This window comes from Euleptes europaea, chromosome 10 (assembly GCF_029931775.1).
Source record: "Euleptes europaea isolate rEulEur1 chromosome 10, rEulEur1.hap1, whole genome shotgun sequence".
Lineage (NCBI taxonomy): Eukaryota > Metazoa > Chordata > Lepidosauria > Squamata > Sphaerodactylidae > Euleptes > Euleptes europaea.
In genome coordinates this window covers 80,065,001-80,081,672 of record NC_079321.1, presented here as the reverse complement: position 1 = coordinate 80,081,672, position 16,672 = coordinate 80,065,001, and the positions used below count along the sequence as shown (strand labels likewise).

The 16,672-nt window shown below is 40.4% G+C and overlaps 1 protein-coding gene across 2 annotated transcripts in view; it reads right to left on the bottom strand.

The window, feature by feature from the left end:
* Positions 1-16,672, bottom strand: part of EYA4 (EYA transcriptional coactivator and phosphatase 4) — a 231,460-nt gene that overhangs the window by 107,964 nt on the left and 106,824 nt on the right. For both annotated transcript variants that reach the window (XM_056856382.1, XM_056856381.1), the window contains 2 exons: positions 12,172-12,296; positions 5,635-5,703 (listed from right to left, as the gene is read on the bottom strand). In XM_056856382.1, coding sequence (XP_056712360.1) covers positions 5,635-5,703; positions 12,172-12,296 — 194 coding nt within the window. The remainder of the gene's footprint in view (positions 1-5,634; positions 5,704-12,171; positions 12,297-16,672) is intronic.

Below are 16,672 nucleotides of genomic sequence, written 5' to 3'. Positions count from 1 at the left end.
TTCACAACTACCCTCCCCCCCCCACACCCCAGTGACCCCTACTTCATGCTCAGAAGGTTGCCAAGATGCCCTCCCTCTCATTAACTGTCTAAGGTCATAGAATCAACATTGCTGACAGATGGCCATCTAGCCTCTGCTTAAAAACCTCCAGGGAAAGAGCACTTACCATATGTGTTGGAAGTCCAACTCTTCAAAAAATGCCACATCCAATAAATTCCTGACTTGTCTTGCTGACAACTTCCTATTCCAGAAAGTGGACAGGGAAACAAGGGGATCTGTTATCTTAGATTTGATTCTCACCAACAGGGAAGTACTGGTTGATGAGGTTAAAGTAGGAGGCACTCTGGGTAGTAGTGACCATGTAATCTTGGAATTTACAATCTTGGGGAGAGGAAAAACTGTACATAGTCAGACATATAAGTTGGACTTTAGGAGAGCAAATGTTAACAACGTTAAACTTATGTTGGGTTGAATTCCATGGTCAGAAATACTTAAAGAGAAGGGAGTTCAAGAAGAGTGGGAGTTTTTTTAAAATGAAATACTGAAGGCGCAACCACAAACCATTCCTACGAGAAGGAAACGTGGGAGGAGCCAAAAGAGGCCAGGGTGGCTCCATAAACAGCTTTTTAAAGAGTTGAGAAATAAAAAAGTCACATTTAGGAAGTGGAAGGAGGGCCTTATAACCAAAGAGGAATATAAACAAATAACTAGCGCTTGTAGGGAGAGTGTTAAGAAAGCTAAAGCTCAGTATGAGCTTAGGCTAGCGAGAGATGCTAAACACAACAAAAAAGGGTTCTTTTCCTATGTACAGAGCAAGAAGAAGAACAAGGACATGATAAGCCCATTGCGGGGACTGGAAAGTAAAACTGTAACAGGAGATGAAGAGAGGGCAGAACTCCTCAATTCCTACTTTTCCTCAGTCTTTTTTTGCGAGGAAAGCAGAGCTCAACACGGCATGAACAGAACACATGATGAGGGAAGGGAGTTGCAGCCTAGGATTGGCATTGGGGTAGTGCACAAACGCCTAGTTTCTTTAAATGAAACAAAGTCCTTAGGGCCAGATGAATTGCATCCAAGGGTACTCAAAGAACTTGCAAATGTAATTTCTGAACCTCTGTCCATTATTTTTGAGAAGTCTGGGAGAACAGGTGAGATGCCAGAAGATTGGAGGCGGGCAAATGTTGTCCCCATCTTCAAGAAGGGGAAAAAGGAGGATCCAGGTAACTTATTGACCCATCAGCTTGACTTCAATACCAGGAAAAGTTTTTGAACAAATAATCAAACAGTCAGTCCTTGAGCATTTAGAAAGGATGGATCTGATCACTAAGAGCCAGCCCGGGTTTCTCAAGTTATGTCAGACGAATCTTATCTCCTTTTTTGAGAAAGTTACTACCTTGCTGGATAAGGGAAAGCTGAAGAAATAGTTTATCTTGATTTCAGTAAGGCTTTTGATAAGTTTACTCATAGTATTCTTGTTGACAAATTGGGAAAATGTGGTTTAGATCCTATTACTTTCAGGTGGATCTGTAATTGGTTGACAGATCGTACCCAAAGAGTGCTTGTTAATGGTTCCTCTTCTACTTGGAGAGGAGTGACTAGTGGAGTGCCTCAGGGATCTGTCCTGGGCCCAATATCTTTATAAATGATCTGGATGAAGGAATAGAGGGGATTCTTATTAAATCTGCAAATGATACTAAATTGGGAGGGGTATCAAATACGGTAGAAGACAGAGCCAGGATACAGGATGATCTTGACAGGCTGGAGAATTGGGCTAAAACCAATAAAATGCATTTCAACAGAGATAAATGAAAAGTTCTGCATTTAGGTAGGAAAAATCAAATGCATAATTATATGATGGGGGAGACTTGTCTGAGCAGTAGTGTGTGTGAAAAGGATCTTGGGGTCTTAGTAGACCAAACACTGAACATAAGTCAGCAGTGTGGCGCAGTAGCTAAAAAGGCAAACACGATCTTGGGCTGTATCAACAGAAGTATAGTGTCCAGATCATGCAAAGTGATGGTATCGCTTTGCTGTGGTTAGACCTCACCTAGAGTACAGTGTTCAATTTTGGGCACCTCAATTTAAGAAGGATGTAGACAAGCTGGAATGTGTCCAGAGGAGGGCAAGTCCAGAGGAGGCTGGAGACCAAGTCCTATGAGGAAAGGTTGAAGGAGCTGGGTATGTTTAGCCTGAAGAGAAGAAGACTGAGAGGGGATATGATAACCATCTTCAAGTACTTGAAGGGCTTTCATATAGAGGAAGGTGCTTAGTTATTTTCTGTTGCTCCAGAAGGTCGGACCAGAACCAACAGGATGAAATTAAATCAAAAGAGTATCCATCTAGATATCAGGAAGAATTTTCTAACAGAGCAGTTCCTCAGTGGAACAGGCTTCCTCGGGAGGGGGTGGGCTCTCCTTCCCTGGAGGTTTTTAAGAAGAGGTTCGATGGCCAACTGTCAGGAATGCTGATGCTGTGACCTTAAGCAGATGATGAGAGGGAAGGAATCTTGGCCATCTTCTGGGCATGGAGTATGGGTCACTGGGGGTGTGGGGAATAGGTAGTTGTGAATTTCCTGCATTGTGCAGGGGGTTGGACTAGATGACCCTGGTGGTCCCTTCCAACTCTATGATTCTATGATTGATTATTGTGTTTTATTATTGTGCTTATTATAAACCACCTTGACTTATAAATAGGTGAATAAATAAACCCCCAACACACTTTTAAACACTTAAGATGAACATGCGTAGTCTCCTTTTCCACTGTGAGGCTATCCTTCCCCTATTTCCATTAATGCTTGATTTGGGCTAAGAAATGTAATCCTAAGAGATGAAGTAATATCTTTTTTATGTGTTTCAGTGTTATAGTAGGCTGTGAAACAGAAGAAAAACCACTGGTGCTTTGGCTGGAGTGTGTTCATAAAACCCTATGAGGTATAACTATTACAGTGACAATTAGCTGCAGTGTTCTATCCCCCAGCCCAGTTGCAGGTGGGCACCTAAAGTACTTCTTACATTACTGTGCAAGAAGTATGATAAGCTGCCTTACTGTAAAATTGAATCATACAGATAAATACAGATAAATAAGAAGTACCATCTTCAAGTACTTGAAGAGCTGTCATGTAGAGGATGGTGCTGAGTTGTTTTCTGTTGCCCCAGAAGGTCGGACAAGAACCAACGGGTTGAAATTAAATCAAAAGAGTTTCCATCTAGACATTAGGAAGAATTTTCTAACAGTTAGAGCGGTTCCTCAGTGGAACAGGCTTCCTCAGGAGGTGGTAAGCTCTCCTTCCCTGGAGGTTTTTAAGCAGAGGCTAGATGGCCATCTGTCAGCAATGCTGATTCTGTGACCTTAAGCGGATGATGAGAGGGAGGCATCTTGGCCATCTTCTGGGGTCACTGGGGGTGGGTAGTTGTGAATTTCCTGCATTGTGCAGGGGGTTGGACTAGATGACCCTTCCAACTCTGATTCTATGAATCCAGGTATTACATTTTGCAACTCAAACATCAAAAGCAAGGATTTTCCAACACAAGAAGCATGCCATGCATGGTGTGCTGCTGTAATGCAGTGGGTGGGGGTGCTGGGGTTGGGAATGAGACCAGGTTAAAACCTCTGTTCAACTAGTGACAATCAGCAAATGTTACTGGGCAAGTTGCTGTCTCTCAAGACTATGATCCCTCACGTATTTGTGTATGGATCCTTTTCCAGTATATTTCTTAGAACTGGAATTCCAGCCAGACTGATTACAAAAGTAGGATCAAATTAGATGAGGCTAGACTGTAACCTGTTTGTGCATCAAAGGTAGGGTGGAAAATAACTGTGTCAAATAAGAATACACGCAAACTGTACTTTTTTTTATCTGAGCTAATACTCATATGGTTCGTGCTTGGTTATAGGCTGCTTAAGTCTACTCAGACTGAATTACTTTATATTGCTGAACAGGGCTAATAGTTTAAATGCATTTGTGCCAGTCTATGTTAAATCTGGAAACAGCATTCTTCTGGAGAGTTCTCTTCTCCTCCTTCTTTTTCCATCCTCTGCATAATAAATACTACAACAGAGGTTTTTAGTCTTAAGCATAAGTTGTTACATCATGAAATTTGGGTATTATTGGCTTGTCAATTTGATATCCCTGCCTATAAATTAATGATCTACATATTAATTTCAGTAAGCATTTAGTTAAATTAAATCAGAATTACAGTGAAGCATGTCAGAAAATGTATTTAAGATTTTTTTTTAAAGTGACAAGTATATGGGCTCAGTAAAAACAAACAAAAAAACTTTCCTTCTCTGATCTACTACCTAAAAAAGGAAATGGCCTTGTAATAATGTTCCTGTATAGGAAAAGTCCTGTTTGCTGCTTAAAAGCCAAAAATAAACAGAAGATATTCACATTAAAAGGAGACTTCACGGTGTTTAACAAAAAACGGTCAGCTACTTCAACAGTTCTCAGAAGCAGGACAACCAACCCAACTGTTCACCATGAATCAAACTCTGCAATATTGGTCATGGCATGTCACAAGAAAGAATATCTGTATCTTTTTTGTATGACACAAACAGCTACCCAATTTTAGAGGGACAGGTCCATGTAGGGCTCCCTTGTGGAGTAGATATAGAAAGACAACTGGAAAACAATAGGAGAAACTAATAAATGTGTGTGTTATATTATTTATTTACATCACTTATAGCCAGCCTTGCATAACAAACAATAGTGTTTCCTTAAGATAGTTTGCCAGAGGTATGTTTTTACCACTTGCTTTATGGCAGTGGAAATGTAGTAATATAGTTAATATCTGACACACTCTGTCCCCCTACTTGAAGAAAAAACTTTTCCACAGGAACATCCTCTACTGGACAGATGTCTGACTTGAGGTACAAATGTACGCTTAAATAATTTTAACAAAGTTTATTTATTTTGTATCATAATGACAACTTCACTATGATATAGTAAATAAAAATCATTCACATAACAAACCAAACAGTCGGGCAGCCCATTCCTGGAGGGGGGGGGTGAGCCGTTGGCTGGAGGCAGCACAGCTGCACAGCCTCCAAAGGAGGATTTGCCCCTCCCCGGCCAAAGCCAAAACCTTGCCCCTTACCTTCAAGCCACGTGAGAACTGCTTCATAGCGTTCCATGGGGCTGCACCACAGAAAAAGGTGGCATAACTGCAGGTAAGGGCAAAGGGGCATTCCTGGCCTGAAGGGAGGTTAGGAAGCTGCCTAAAGGCAGCTCTGCCCCCAGAAAGCCCTGGGAACACCCCTGGGATGACAGCACACCTGGGACGACAGAGGTGCATCTCAGGTCGCTCTGGGTGGTGCAAGCGGCACGGGCCCTTGCCTGCTTCTTAAACACTTTCACCCTTCCAGCTCAGGAATGGGCTGTAAGTTTTTTAAGGCTGAACCTGTGTGGCTTTTTCTTTGATGCTATTTACAGATCTAGGCTTATACAGAGATAACATAAACTATACGGTAAATATTACAATTTCCAAATGCTTTGTCTCATAATATTAGGAGTTCTGAGAAGGAGAAGTATGTTGTGTGATGACAAATCAAAAGGTACAAACCAAACCATTAGCGATTCAACACAACAATGATTAAACCAGCCACACACATGCACTATACCAGGATCGCTCATACTTGTTGCAGAAGAGGGAGTGCTGCAACTCAGCAACCAGTCTGCAGTGTTTAAAACAGTCATGTTGTCTCCTGAGAATTGGAATGGTATACAGTGGTTCATTGTCTGAATATCTGCTTAATGTACAGGAATATCTTTCATTGCAAAAGAAAAAAAGAAAACATTTCACTAGAATGTTTTTATGGACTACTGGGGGTCAATCATCACATACAGTGTAAGAGCTGGTTTTCCTTGTGTGAAAGCTCCTATCCCACAGAAGGGCCTACATGGATTACATATTCAGTAACAGTTTTTGGATACTATGCCACAAAAAGTAGGTTTCACTGCTGTAATATCAGAAAGAATGTTATTGAAAACAGGTGCATTTGCCCATTTAAATACATATATGTTATGGGGGAGGTAGACAAATGAAATTTGCACATGAAAACCCATCCTTAGTCCAGCTGATACTGCTAAACAGCTACATAAACAAAAAAGTTGTACAAAACTGTGTGCCACATGCATAGCAAGTCATTCATACTATACAAACCAAGATATACACTGTAGTCAAAAAGCTATAAAACCTGGAATAGGCACTGTTTTATTATACTATAAAGCAAAAGATTTTTATTCCAGATAACAAGTATACATCCATTTTTAAAAAAATTCCTATTGTTTTCTTTATACAAAAATCCTTTGGTGCTGATTCTTTTCTCATGGACACTTACATGCCACCAACAAAAGAGAGTTTACAGGACAGTGGCAGATAATTACATGTTTTGCATATATGAGGTCCATTACTCAATCTCTCACATCTCCTCCTAAAAGATTCTGAGATAACAGGACTGGGAAACAAACAAGTATGTATAATGCATATTAGCAAGCTAGGTGGACCAATGGTTTGACTCAGTATAAATAAGAGGAGGGTCCCCAAAAGAAAACAAAACCACAGAACCCAAAGATAATATGAAAAAAATGAAACATATTGCACAAGATGAAGCCATGAAAACACAGTTGAGCAGTGATGATAATCAAGGGGGATTTTTAAAGAAGAATTATGATGTTATTCCTGAGGATCATAACAAATTCTTGAATTTAGCTGCCTCGACAGTGTAACAAATAATCCTTATGGGAATATTGCCTCTGGAAAGAACAGCTTTGTAAATGTTTTTGACAAACTGGTCTTTTGAAACATGATACTATCACGACTTTCATTAATTGTTGTGGATGTCTAGAATTGTTATGCATTTCATTTGTTCCTACAAAGAAAAATACAACCTATGCTCTAAAGCAAGTCTGCAATCAAAAACACAGCACGAAGGCCAACAATAGTTAATTAACAAAATAAGCTACATAAATATCTGCCACCCATATGTATGTATTGAAAAATCAACCATGTGAATCACAACGTAGTTAACATGGAAATACGATATATAATCAAACATACACACAAATAACTCTTAGAGAGTCACACTCCAATGTACCGAACCCCCCAGAGTCTGGTGATAAGTAGAAGCCGTAGTTGCTGGCTTGATTGTTGAGCCGTGGATGTTGTAAACAGCTGATTGTACAACACAAAACAACTGCCAACGATGTTGAATCAGCTTGCAAAACAGAACAACAACAATGCCGGCAGTTCAAAAGAAAGGTTTTCACTATGGCATACACCGTTTTTAATGACAAAATTGCAAATGGAAAATACAGGAAGATGACCAGTGTGTATCTCCATTATTTTGGTAAGATTTTACAGAGGTGCGGGATATTGTTTTCACTTTAGTGTAGCAAACTCTTATGGGTAATATGGCAATCGCTAGGCAGGCCCTGATTGCTTTTGAGAATATTAGATCATAACAGTTCATATGTCTCATCTCTTGCTATATACTGTCTAAAGTTCACTAACTGTATGATGACCTCCTCACCCCAGTGTAGCAACCTTAAAGGGATTAGCTTCTGTTAATCCATTCATTCTTTCCTTTCCTTTTATCCCTTAGAAGCTCCTTGATCAATTGATCTTGAGCAGCATATATCTAGTGTTGGAGGGACATAAGGACTGAAACAAATCTTGCCACTGACAATGTAGCCTTAGGGTCCCTGTAACTTAGTAAAAAAGGCATTATGTCAGTCACAGAGGCATTGGATTTGTATATTAAAAGGGGGGAAATATAGTGCGATCGAAGTTCCTCGTAAAAGCGGCATTCCAAAAGGGCATGGGCTAATGTGTCAATAGAGCCAGAAGAGCAAGGGCAGATCCTGTCTGAGTATGGTATATTCAGAATTCTGCCCTGCATTACCATAGAAGGATTAGCATTCAATCTAGCCAAGCAAAAAGCTCTACAGAGACGAGGAGTTGTCAGATAATATGTATAGGCAGGCAGACCACGTGGAGGGGGTATTCCGAAGAACTGGGATGAACAGACGCGACGAGCACGAAAAGTAGTGCTGTTATAATCGAGCTCTTTAATGCGCTTTTTAATTTTGGCAAAAGCTTCAGTTTTCCCAAGATCTGATAACATATCCTGCGAGAAGCCCAGCAACGCCAGTTTCACATCTAAGATTTTTTGCCATGAGGATTTGAAGGGGTCATGCTTCAGAGAAGCTAGGAACCCCTCAGTGCTAAAGCACAGTTTAAGGTGGAGTTTAAAGGCGGCCAACCACGCCCTAGCTTCAAGTGACATTTGGCCAAACTCGGAACGAAGAGTAACGCCAGCAACACATCGAGGGGCATTTAGGAGTTTTCGTAAGAACTGAAGCAGTGGACGATCTATAGATTCATTGATGACTGTAATCCAGATGGCAACACCAAAGAGGATAATTGGGGTAATTTTCAGGTTAAAAACCTGAATAGCCCCTGGAATATATTTGCCACCTTTGGTGTGAAAAAAATTGACAATAGCACCAACCCCAGGTTTAGTTTTGTTGGACACTGCTTTTTGATGGGCATTCCAATTTAGGTTATGGGAAAACAGAATGCCAAGGTAAACAAACTCCTTGACTTGGTCAACCTCAAAGCCATCTAATACCCGCGAAAAAGAGGCATTTTTCTCCTCTTAGTGAAGATCATGATCTTAGATTTATGGTGGTTTATTTTAAGACCTTCCCTAGAGCAGTACTCAGAAAAAGTTTGCAAAGATCTTTTCAAACCAATTCTTGTGCGGGACAGGAGAACTGCATCATCAGCATATAGTAGAATCGGGGTGGAATGGCTTGCAAGCTTTGGGGGGTGGCAAAACTCTGAGAAATTGGTTGCCATATCATTCAGGTATAGATTGAACAAGAGAGGAGCAAGGAGGCAACCTTGTCTAACTCCCTTGGCCAGTTCAAAAGGCTCGGTTAGTTCTCCTTGGTTGCCACAGCGAACCTGAGCTGTGAGGTCAGTATGAAATTGCTGGATAAGCCATAGTAACCTCCTATCCATAGTAGAATGTGATAGTTTCAACCATAGCCTCTCCCTCGGGATGGTATCAAAAGCTCCCTTAAGATCCATAAAACCCACATAGAGGGTGCCATTTCGGGGGGAGGAATATTTCTCGGCTAGATGGGAGAGCACTAAACAGTGGTCCATGACAGACCAACCCCTTCTGAAGCCAATCTGTTCCCAGCCAAGGATGCCATTACTCTCAACCCAGTCCAACAGCCTCTTTAATAAGTAGGAGGAATACAATTTGCCTAAGCAAGACAAAAGGCTGATTGGACGATAACAGCTTGGGTCAGAGCGCTGACCTTTTTTAAAGATTGGGACGATAATGGTATGTCTCCATTCATTCTAAGGTACCAGACAGCCAAATGTTTGCTCTAAGGATGCTGACTTTAAGATGGAATGTGTCATTGTCTTTCTTTCCTTTTGATCTCATTAATCATTGATCTTTGTATGCCTTCTTTTAGTTCCATTGTGTAATCACTGCCTGACCTTTGCTATCCATTGTAATATCGCTTAATAAAAACCTTGGGTGCTCTGAGGAAAGGCAGAGTATTCTCCAAGGATTCAAGATACAGAATTGTCTGTCTCTTCCCTTCACTTTAGTAATCATGGATGTATTATATTAGCAAAATTATTGTTTTTTGTTGCATTAGTTATTGTGACTGAAGAAGTCTTTATACAAAACGGATAAACATTCTGGACCTCCATCTCAAAGACTCAAGGACACTTGAATTTCAAGGATATTTGCTTTCTCTAAGTACATTACCATCTTAGCAGGATCCTTATCCAGCATTAATTTCTGCATTTCTCCAGTTGTATATGCTCTACAGTGGCTAAGTTATGCTTTTGGCACTGTTGTTGTTCTGTTTTGCAAGCTGATTCAACATCGTTGGCAGTTGTTTTCTGTTGTACAATCAGCTGTTTACAACATCCATGGCTCAACAATCAAACCAGCAACTGCGGCTTCTACTTATCACCAGACTCTGGGGGGTTCGGTACATTGGAGTGTGACCCTCTAAGAGTTATTTGCGTGTATGTTTGATTATATATCGTATTTCCATGTTAACTATGTTGTGATTCACAAGGTTTTTTCAGTACATACATGTGGGTGGCAGATATTTATGTAGTTTATTTTGTAAATTAACTATTGTTGGCCTTCATGCTGTGTTTCGGATTTCATTTGCTCCTTACATATATATAATGAATATATAAATAAATAAGATACTGTTGACTGCAATGCATATTTATCCTTGTTCATATTTTAAAGCTTTACCTTGTATTATGTTGATTATGATCATTAAGAGATATATATTATATGGTTTCAAATTATCTTTACGTCTTGTGGTTTTGTTTTGTTTTGACCCAATAAAAGGCAGCATACATGTTCATATGGTAGGCACCCCCAAAAAACTGATATTAATGAACTAGCCTGTGCAAAATTCAAGGCTTTGCAGGCTAAGGCTTTACATATTTCATTTTTCAGTTTCAATATTCCTTTAATAAAGGTAGATTAAATGTACAAAGCAAATGGTAAAAGTATTTTTTTCAGGCATACAACCAAGCTGCACTTCAGTACATTATGCTCTAGATCATCACTGAGTTAAAATCCTACAGCCTGAAACAAATATATGGACTTGTGATTAGCATATGCTATGTTTATCAGCTACCTTGACCTGGGTTGCCCAGACTAGCTTGATTCTGTTACATCTCAGAAGCTAAGCAGGGTTGGCCCTGGTTGGTGTTTAGATGGCAGACCACCAAAGAAGTCCAGAGTCATGACGTGAAAGCAGCCAATGGAAACCACCTGTGAAAGTCTCTTGCCTTGAAAACCCCACAGAGTTGCCATAAGTCAGCTATGACTTGATGATAAAAAAAACAGTTTATCAAATGTAGGCTCACCAGACAAGAACACCTGCTTAATCCTAGCCACTCCTAGTATAGTGCTTTTCACCATTTGAGTTTTCAGGCTGGCATTGCGAGTTTCATGCCAGTGCCAGCCCATGCCAGGAGCATACCACAATGCTATAAAACTCTTCATGCCGAAGTTATCACATGGAAAATGTTGGTATGCATTAAAGCAGAGGGAGTAAATCAACATATGCATCCAATTACATTCTGACCCTCCCTGGTTATTGCTCCATGAAATTTCAGAAGGCTTCCCAGGCCCCAGGAGCTGCTCTTTCGAGAACGCAAGAACAAGTTGTTCAAGAAAGGAAGAAGTGAGAAAGGTCCACTCCATAAGTGGAACTATGCTTATGATCCTTTGAATCCAGACCTTTATGTATACCCTGCTTTTACATGGAATTTTAATGTTCTCTCATGCAGATTTCTGATTAGGCCTGCACATGTTTAGCATCAATAATTTTACAGCATGTGATGTTCACTGGACCCAATGCTGCAGACTTTACCAATAGCTGTCTTTTTGATGTTGCCACATGTAAGACAGTTTGAGTGCGGACCAAAGATTCAACTTACTTGCACAGGCCTAAAAATAGTAAGACTTTGGGATCTTTAAGTTAGTGAAGTTAAGGTAGGCACAAGAGGCTGGAGGCTGAGCAATAAAATGGAAAAATGTAATTAAAAAGCGAATGGCAAATTTAAAATTCAGGCCAATCCAAGAAAGATGAGGCTAGTATGCAGACACAGTGAAGGTGAATCTAATACTGGTGGAAGATGAACAGAGGTATGGTCTGTTGGAGCAATGCAAGGATATACAGAAAAGAACAGGGTAATTTTAGAGGGCAACGGATTGTCAGGAAGAAAGACAAACTCTTTTCCCAGACAATTGTAACATATGGTATTACTTTATACTTAGTCATATTATTGGTCCATCTAGCTTACTATTGTCTATTCTTAACAGCAGCCTTCCAGAGACTCAGTCAGGAAAAGGCCTTTTCCAACACTTGCTACTCTAGATCCTTCAACTGGCAATATAAGAGATTGAAACTGGAATCTTCTGCTAGGAAAGTAGGTATTCTATCACTGAGCCATACCCATTCCCTGAATTAATAATTTTCTTCATAGTCCTATACATAATTTACTATTCTTTCTTATCTTCTTTGGGAATAAACTATTGCCATCATGAACTAGTTTATTTCTAAAATTCCAGTCTTTTGACTTAAAGAATTGGGTCTTCACTCACCGCCAGTTCCATTTGTTGTTACAGTTGTGCTGCTAAGATTAGATTTGTCCAATTTAGAGCTACCCGGTGTTTCACCGCTTCCAACAAGATTATGAGGACTTGCTAGATCCTGCATTTCCATAGATCTATTAGAAGGAAAAAAAATACTATTACTATATACTATTTGTATTTTAGAAGTGGGCGCAGATCTGAGTTATCTGTGATATGTATCTTCAAAATGAAAATAAATACTTATAATGTTGAGGAAAATAGTATAGAATAAAGAACAATCAAATTTTACAATTAGCCTCATATGTTGCCTCTCCACAAGAAAAGCAGAAAGGGAACAGCTGGAGTACTCGATTCAAACCATATTCTCTGACAGCACAGTGGGCAATCCTGGAGCTATACCCCAACCCCTCCTGGAACATCAGAAGACATGCTGGTGCACGCTTCCTGGATTACACACTATAGTTTGCAATACAATGAATGCACTTTGAACATTGCACTCAGGGATCTCCTGTAAGGCTGCAAAGGATGCTGAATGTCCCTCCGATATCACATTCTTTTCAGTGAAAATATGCTGGCTATGGATTCTGTTATTAGAAATACATACCAATTTGCAGACTGATACCATTAAGAACTAGCTGCTATTCCTACGTAAATTAAACAACAGCAATTGACAAGATCCAACTTCTAATTTCAGAACTTTCTAACAACACCATCATAAACAGAAGTAGCTATGTTTGATGCTTCAGAAACCAAAATAATCTGTTAATAAGGTGTATTTTTAACTGGTACACTGGTATCGGGTCCTTGTAGGGGGGTACGTCGAACCATCCTTCCATAGGCCTTCAAGGACAGCCAGAAGACATGTTTGCTCATGGATGTCTTTTATTCTTCATTTGGGTTTAGTTACAGGTGTGGGCTCATATTTCTAGCACCCATGGTTGCACCATGGAGTTTCCAGCAGGCCCTCAGCCCAGTACCTTGTCCTGACTCCCCCCACCACCACCAGAGGTAGGCTACTGCTAGCAAGAGGTACCTCCTCCTCCAAGAAGCCCTGATTCCTCTCTCCTCCTTCACTACTGCACATTGAAAAGAAGGAGAATGAAGTACATTACTTTAAAAATAAAAAGAATAAAAATATTTTAAAATGGAAGATATTCCTTTTTTATTTGTCGACTAAATAGGAACATATGGTGGGTGAAAAATAAATGTCACAATGTATTTCTAAGTGGTTTCAATGATCTGGTGAAGATTACAAATGGTAATAAAGTATCAAATCAAAACAACAGGACTATCACAGTGGGATGAAATTACTTTTGTTGTGAAACCACTGAGCATTGGTGAGTCAGTAACTAAGGGAAAGAAGAATGCATGCTGAGGTAGTGAACAAGGAAGAGGATCCGCAGGGCAAATAGCAGCGATACTAAGTACGAGACAATGTTAAGTGTGGATGGTCCATTTTGTGAAATTGTAGATTTCCTACTAATTCCTTACTATTTGCTGAGCATGAAGATTCTGTGAGCTCAGAAAATCACCAAGTACTCTCTGGAAACTGGGAAATTCATGTGGAAGTGGGAATGTCCCTGTAAGTATTATAAAGATATTTTAAAAAATGAATGAAACAAAAAAAGCGGGGGAGGATAAGTCCAAACAGATATAAAACATACAAGTCTAAACTCATAAGATGTATAGAATCCCCCAAAGGTAGCCAGGTTAGCTTGTTACAGCAAAACAAAAAAGATATCTTAAAAAGTAATTAAAATATTACACGTGGGGGACTCACAAGGACTTGCGGTGGACATCTGATTTTTTTCTGTACCTCTTTCCCGCTATTTTCTCTTTCCTTCCTCCTGACAACCCCCATATCCCTCCCTTGCTTCCTTCTCCCCGTTCTTATAATCAGTCAACATACTTTTTAGCTGCCCCCATCTTCAGCTTTATTTATTACTTCATTTATACCCCACATTTCTTCCAAATTGGAAACCCCAAAAAGCTCACATTATTCTCCTGTTCTCTATTTTGTAGGTTAGGCTGGGAGTTCATGACTGGCCCCAGTGTCATCCAGTGAGTTTCCACAGCAGAGCGGGGATGTCTCCTAGAGCCTGGTCTGAAACTCTCACCACAATACCACAGTGGCTTTCGTGTGGTGGATACTGTTGAATAGTATTAAGCAGCCAGGTATGCCAGTGGTTGCTGCCTGGCTTGGCCCCAATGGATTATTGGCCTCAAAGGCCAAAACAACCTTGGAAAGTGCCCTGCCCCCACCCCAGCCTTTTGCTGAAAGAAGCCAAATTCTAAATGCTGCAGCACGTGGTTCAAGAAAAATTAAACAATATCAAAAAAAAATCAGAACCATGCTCTAATTTTTGTGCCAATAGTGTATTAATTCAAAATCACAAACCAAAACAACCAAGGTAGAAAACGTGTTAAATCACACTAATCGCCTCGCAGGGCTTAAGGCAAATTAAATGTAGCCAAAACCTGGCTTAAACAAATACAATAACAAATTTTATAGTTTCAATGTAGCCAAGAATGGCTTATAACTTCACGACAGATTATTTGTAAACAATCACGAAGAATTAGCAGGAGAAATTTTCCAGCATGTGATGTTTGTCAAGAAACAGGACTTTCATGTTTCTTGGGGTCCTGAAAATAATGGTTCAGGCTTAACAGTGAGAGGCCAGAACATCAGGCCTCGGCTAATCAGGCAATTTACAACTTGTTGTAACTGTGAGAATGGTTTCACTTTTGCGAGAGGTATTTAGGGAGTGTCGAATGCTCTCGCTTGGAGAAGGTTGGTAACTCCCTTTTTGCCTCGCCTTGGAGACATCTGAAGGCCATTTGTCTCCTAGCAAGAAAATACTTTTAGTTCAGCTGCCAGGCCAGGTGCTTTCGATACTGCAGAATCGACTTGCACTTCTGACATGGTCAGCTGAATGGGATTTACAATTTAGCAACCCAATGGTTTAGGATAATTGTTTGACCTTTAATGGTACTGGCCAGGCCTTAGAGGTTTTAACATAAAAATAGACCATAGGGCCATACAGACTGTGGTCTTTGGGATATGGCTGGTCCATTCCCTGAGCTCACCAAACGCTTGGTTTTCTTGTCATCTGAGGGGGAACCTCTGCTGGAATGATTTTTGCATCCTGATACAATCAACTTGTTGCTGACAAAAACGTCTTGTGGACCTGGCACTGTATGCCTTGCCAAAATTTGCCTAATTTTGAAATGTGTAATAAGAATAACTTTTATTATTTTCTTGCTTGTTTGCTTCTCTGAAACTTGGCTGTGGAATTGCAGCATTTGTGAATAAAACTTGTTAGCCTTTAAATTGGCTTTTGTGACTTTTGGTGGTTCCAAGCTAAATCTGAGTGCCTGAAACCTTAGGCTTGCTACCGCAGTTTTGTAATCCTGTTTGAAGGTAAAACCTCCCCCTGCTGGGTCTCTACCTTGCAGGGTGAGCTTGTTTTGTGTTGCTAAGTAGCTGGCAGAAGCTTTGCCCTTAGGCTCTGCTAGCTGTAAACCTTTTGAAGGGCTAGTGGCAGTTCTACCCACTAAACTTAGAGGGGAGGCTCTCTGATCGAAGTTTTTTGTGTTGGCAGCAACTCTTGCCGGTTTGCATATTTGAGTCCTTTGCCTGGCGGGGGCTGGCGAGGTGCCCTGCAGGGGGCAAGGTTGTTTGCATTTTGTTCCAGATAAGAGTTCCTTCCTCGGGGCTAGGCTTTGAAGGTGGGAACTCTTTGACAATGTTCACTGGACCCAATGCTGCAGACTTTACCAATAGCTGTCTTTTTGATGTTGCCACATGTAAGTCAGTTTGAGTGCGGACCAAAGATTCAACTTACTTGCACAGGCCTAAAAATAGTAAGACTTTGGGATCTTTAAGTTAGTGCAGTTAAGGTAGGCACAAGAGGCTGGAGGCTGAGCAATAAAATGGAAAATGTAATTAAAAAGCAAACGGCAAGTTTAAAATTCAGGCCAATCCAAGAAAGATGTATGCAGACACAGTGAAGGTGAATCTAATACTGGTGGAAGATGAACAGAGGTATGGTCTGTTGGAGCAACAGAAGCAGCCAAATTCTAAATGCTGGAGGAGAAAGGAACCTATGCTGAAAGTAGTGTGTGTGTGTGAAGTGACGTCAAGTCGCTTCCGACTATGTAGTAGCAGCTATGTAAAGAGGCAGCACGTGGCTCAAGTAAAATTAAACAATATCAAAAAAAATCAGAACCATGCTCTAATTTGGCTGAAAGAAGCCAAATTCCAAATGCTAGCAATACTGCTGTGATTGCCTAGCAACACATGAGAGAGCATGTGTTTCTTAAAACAATAGGTGTGGCTTCTATTATAATGGGGAGCATAACCTCCTTTTTGTTTGGTTCCCTCCTTTTTTTTTAGATTTCAGATTTTTCTGCAATTTGGGGGCTGTTCTCAGGTTTGTAAAATGATATGACATCTGTCCATGGCCCCAATCTCTAGATTTAAGTATCCACAGGTGAGGCGACATTGAGA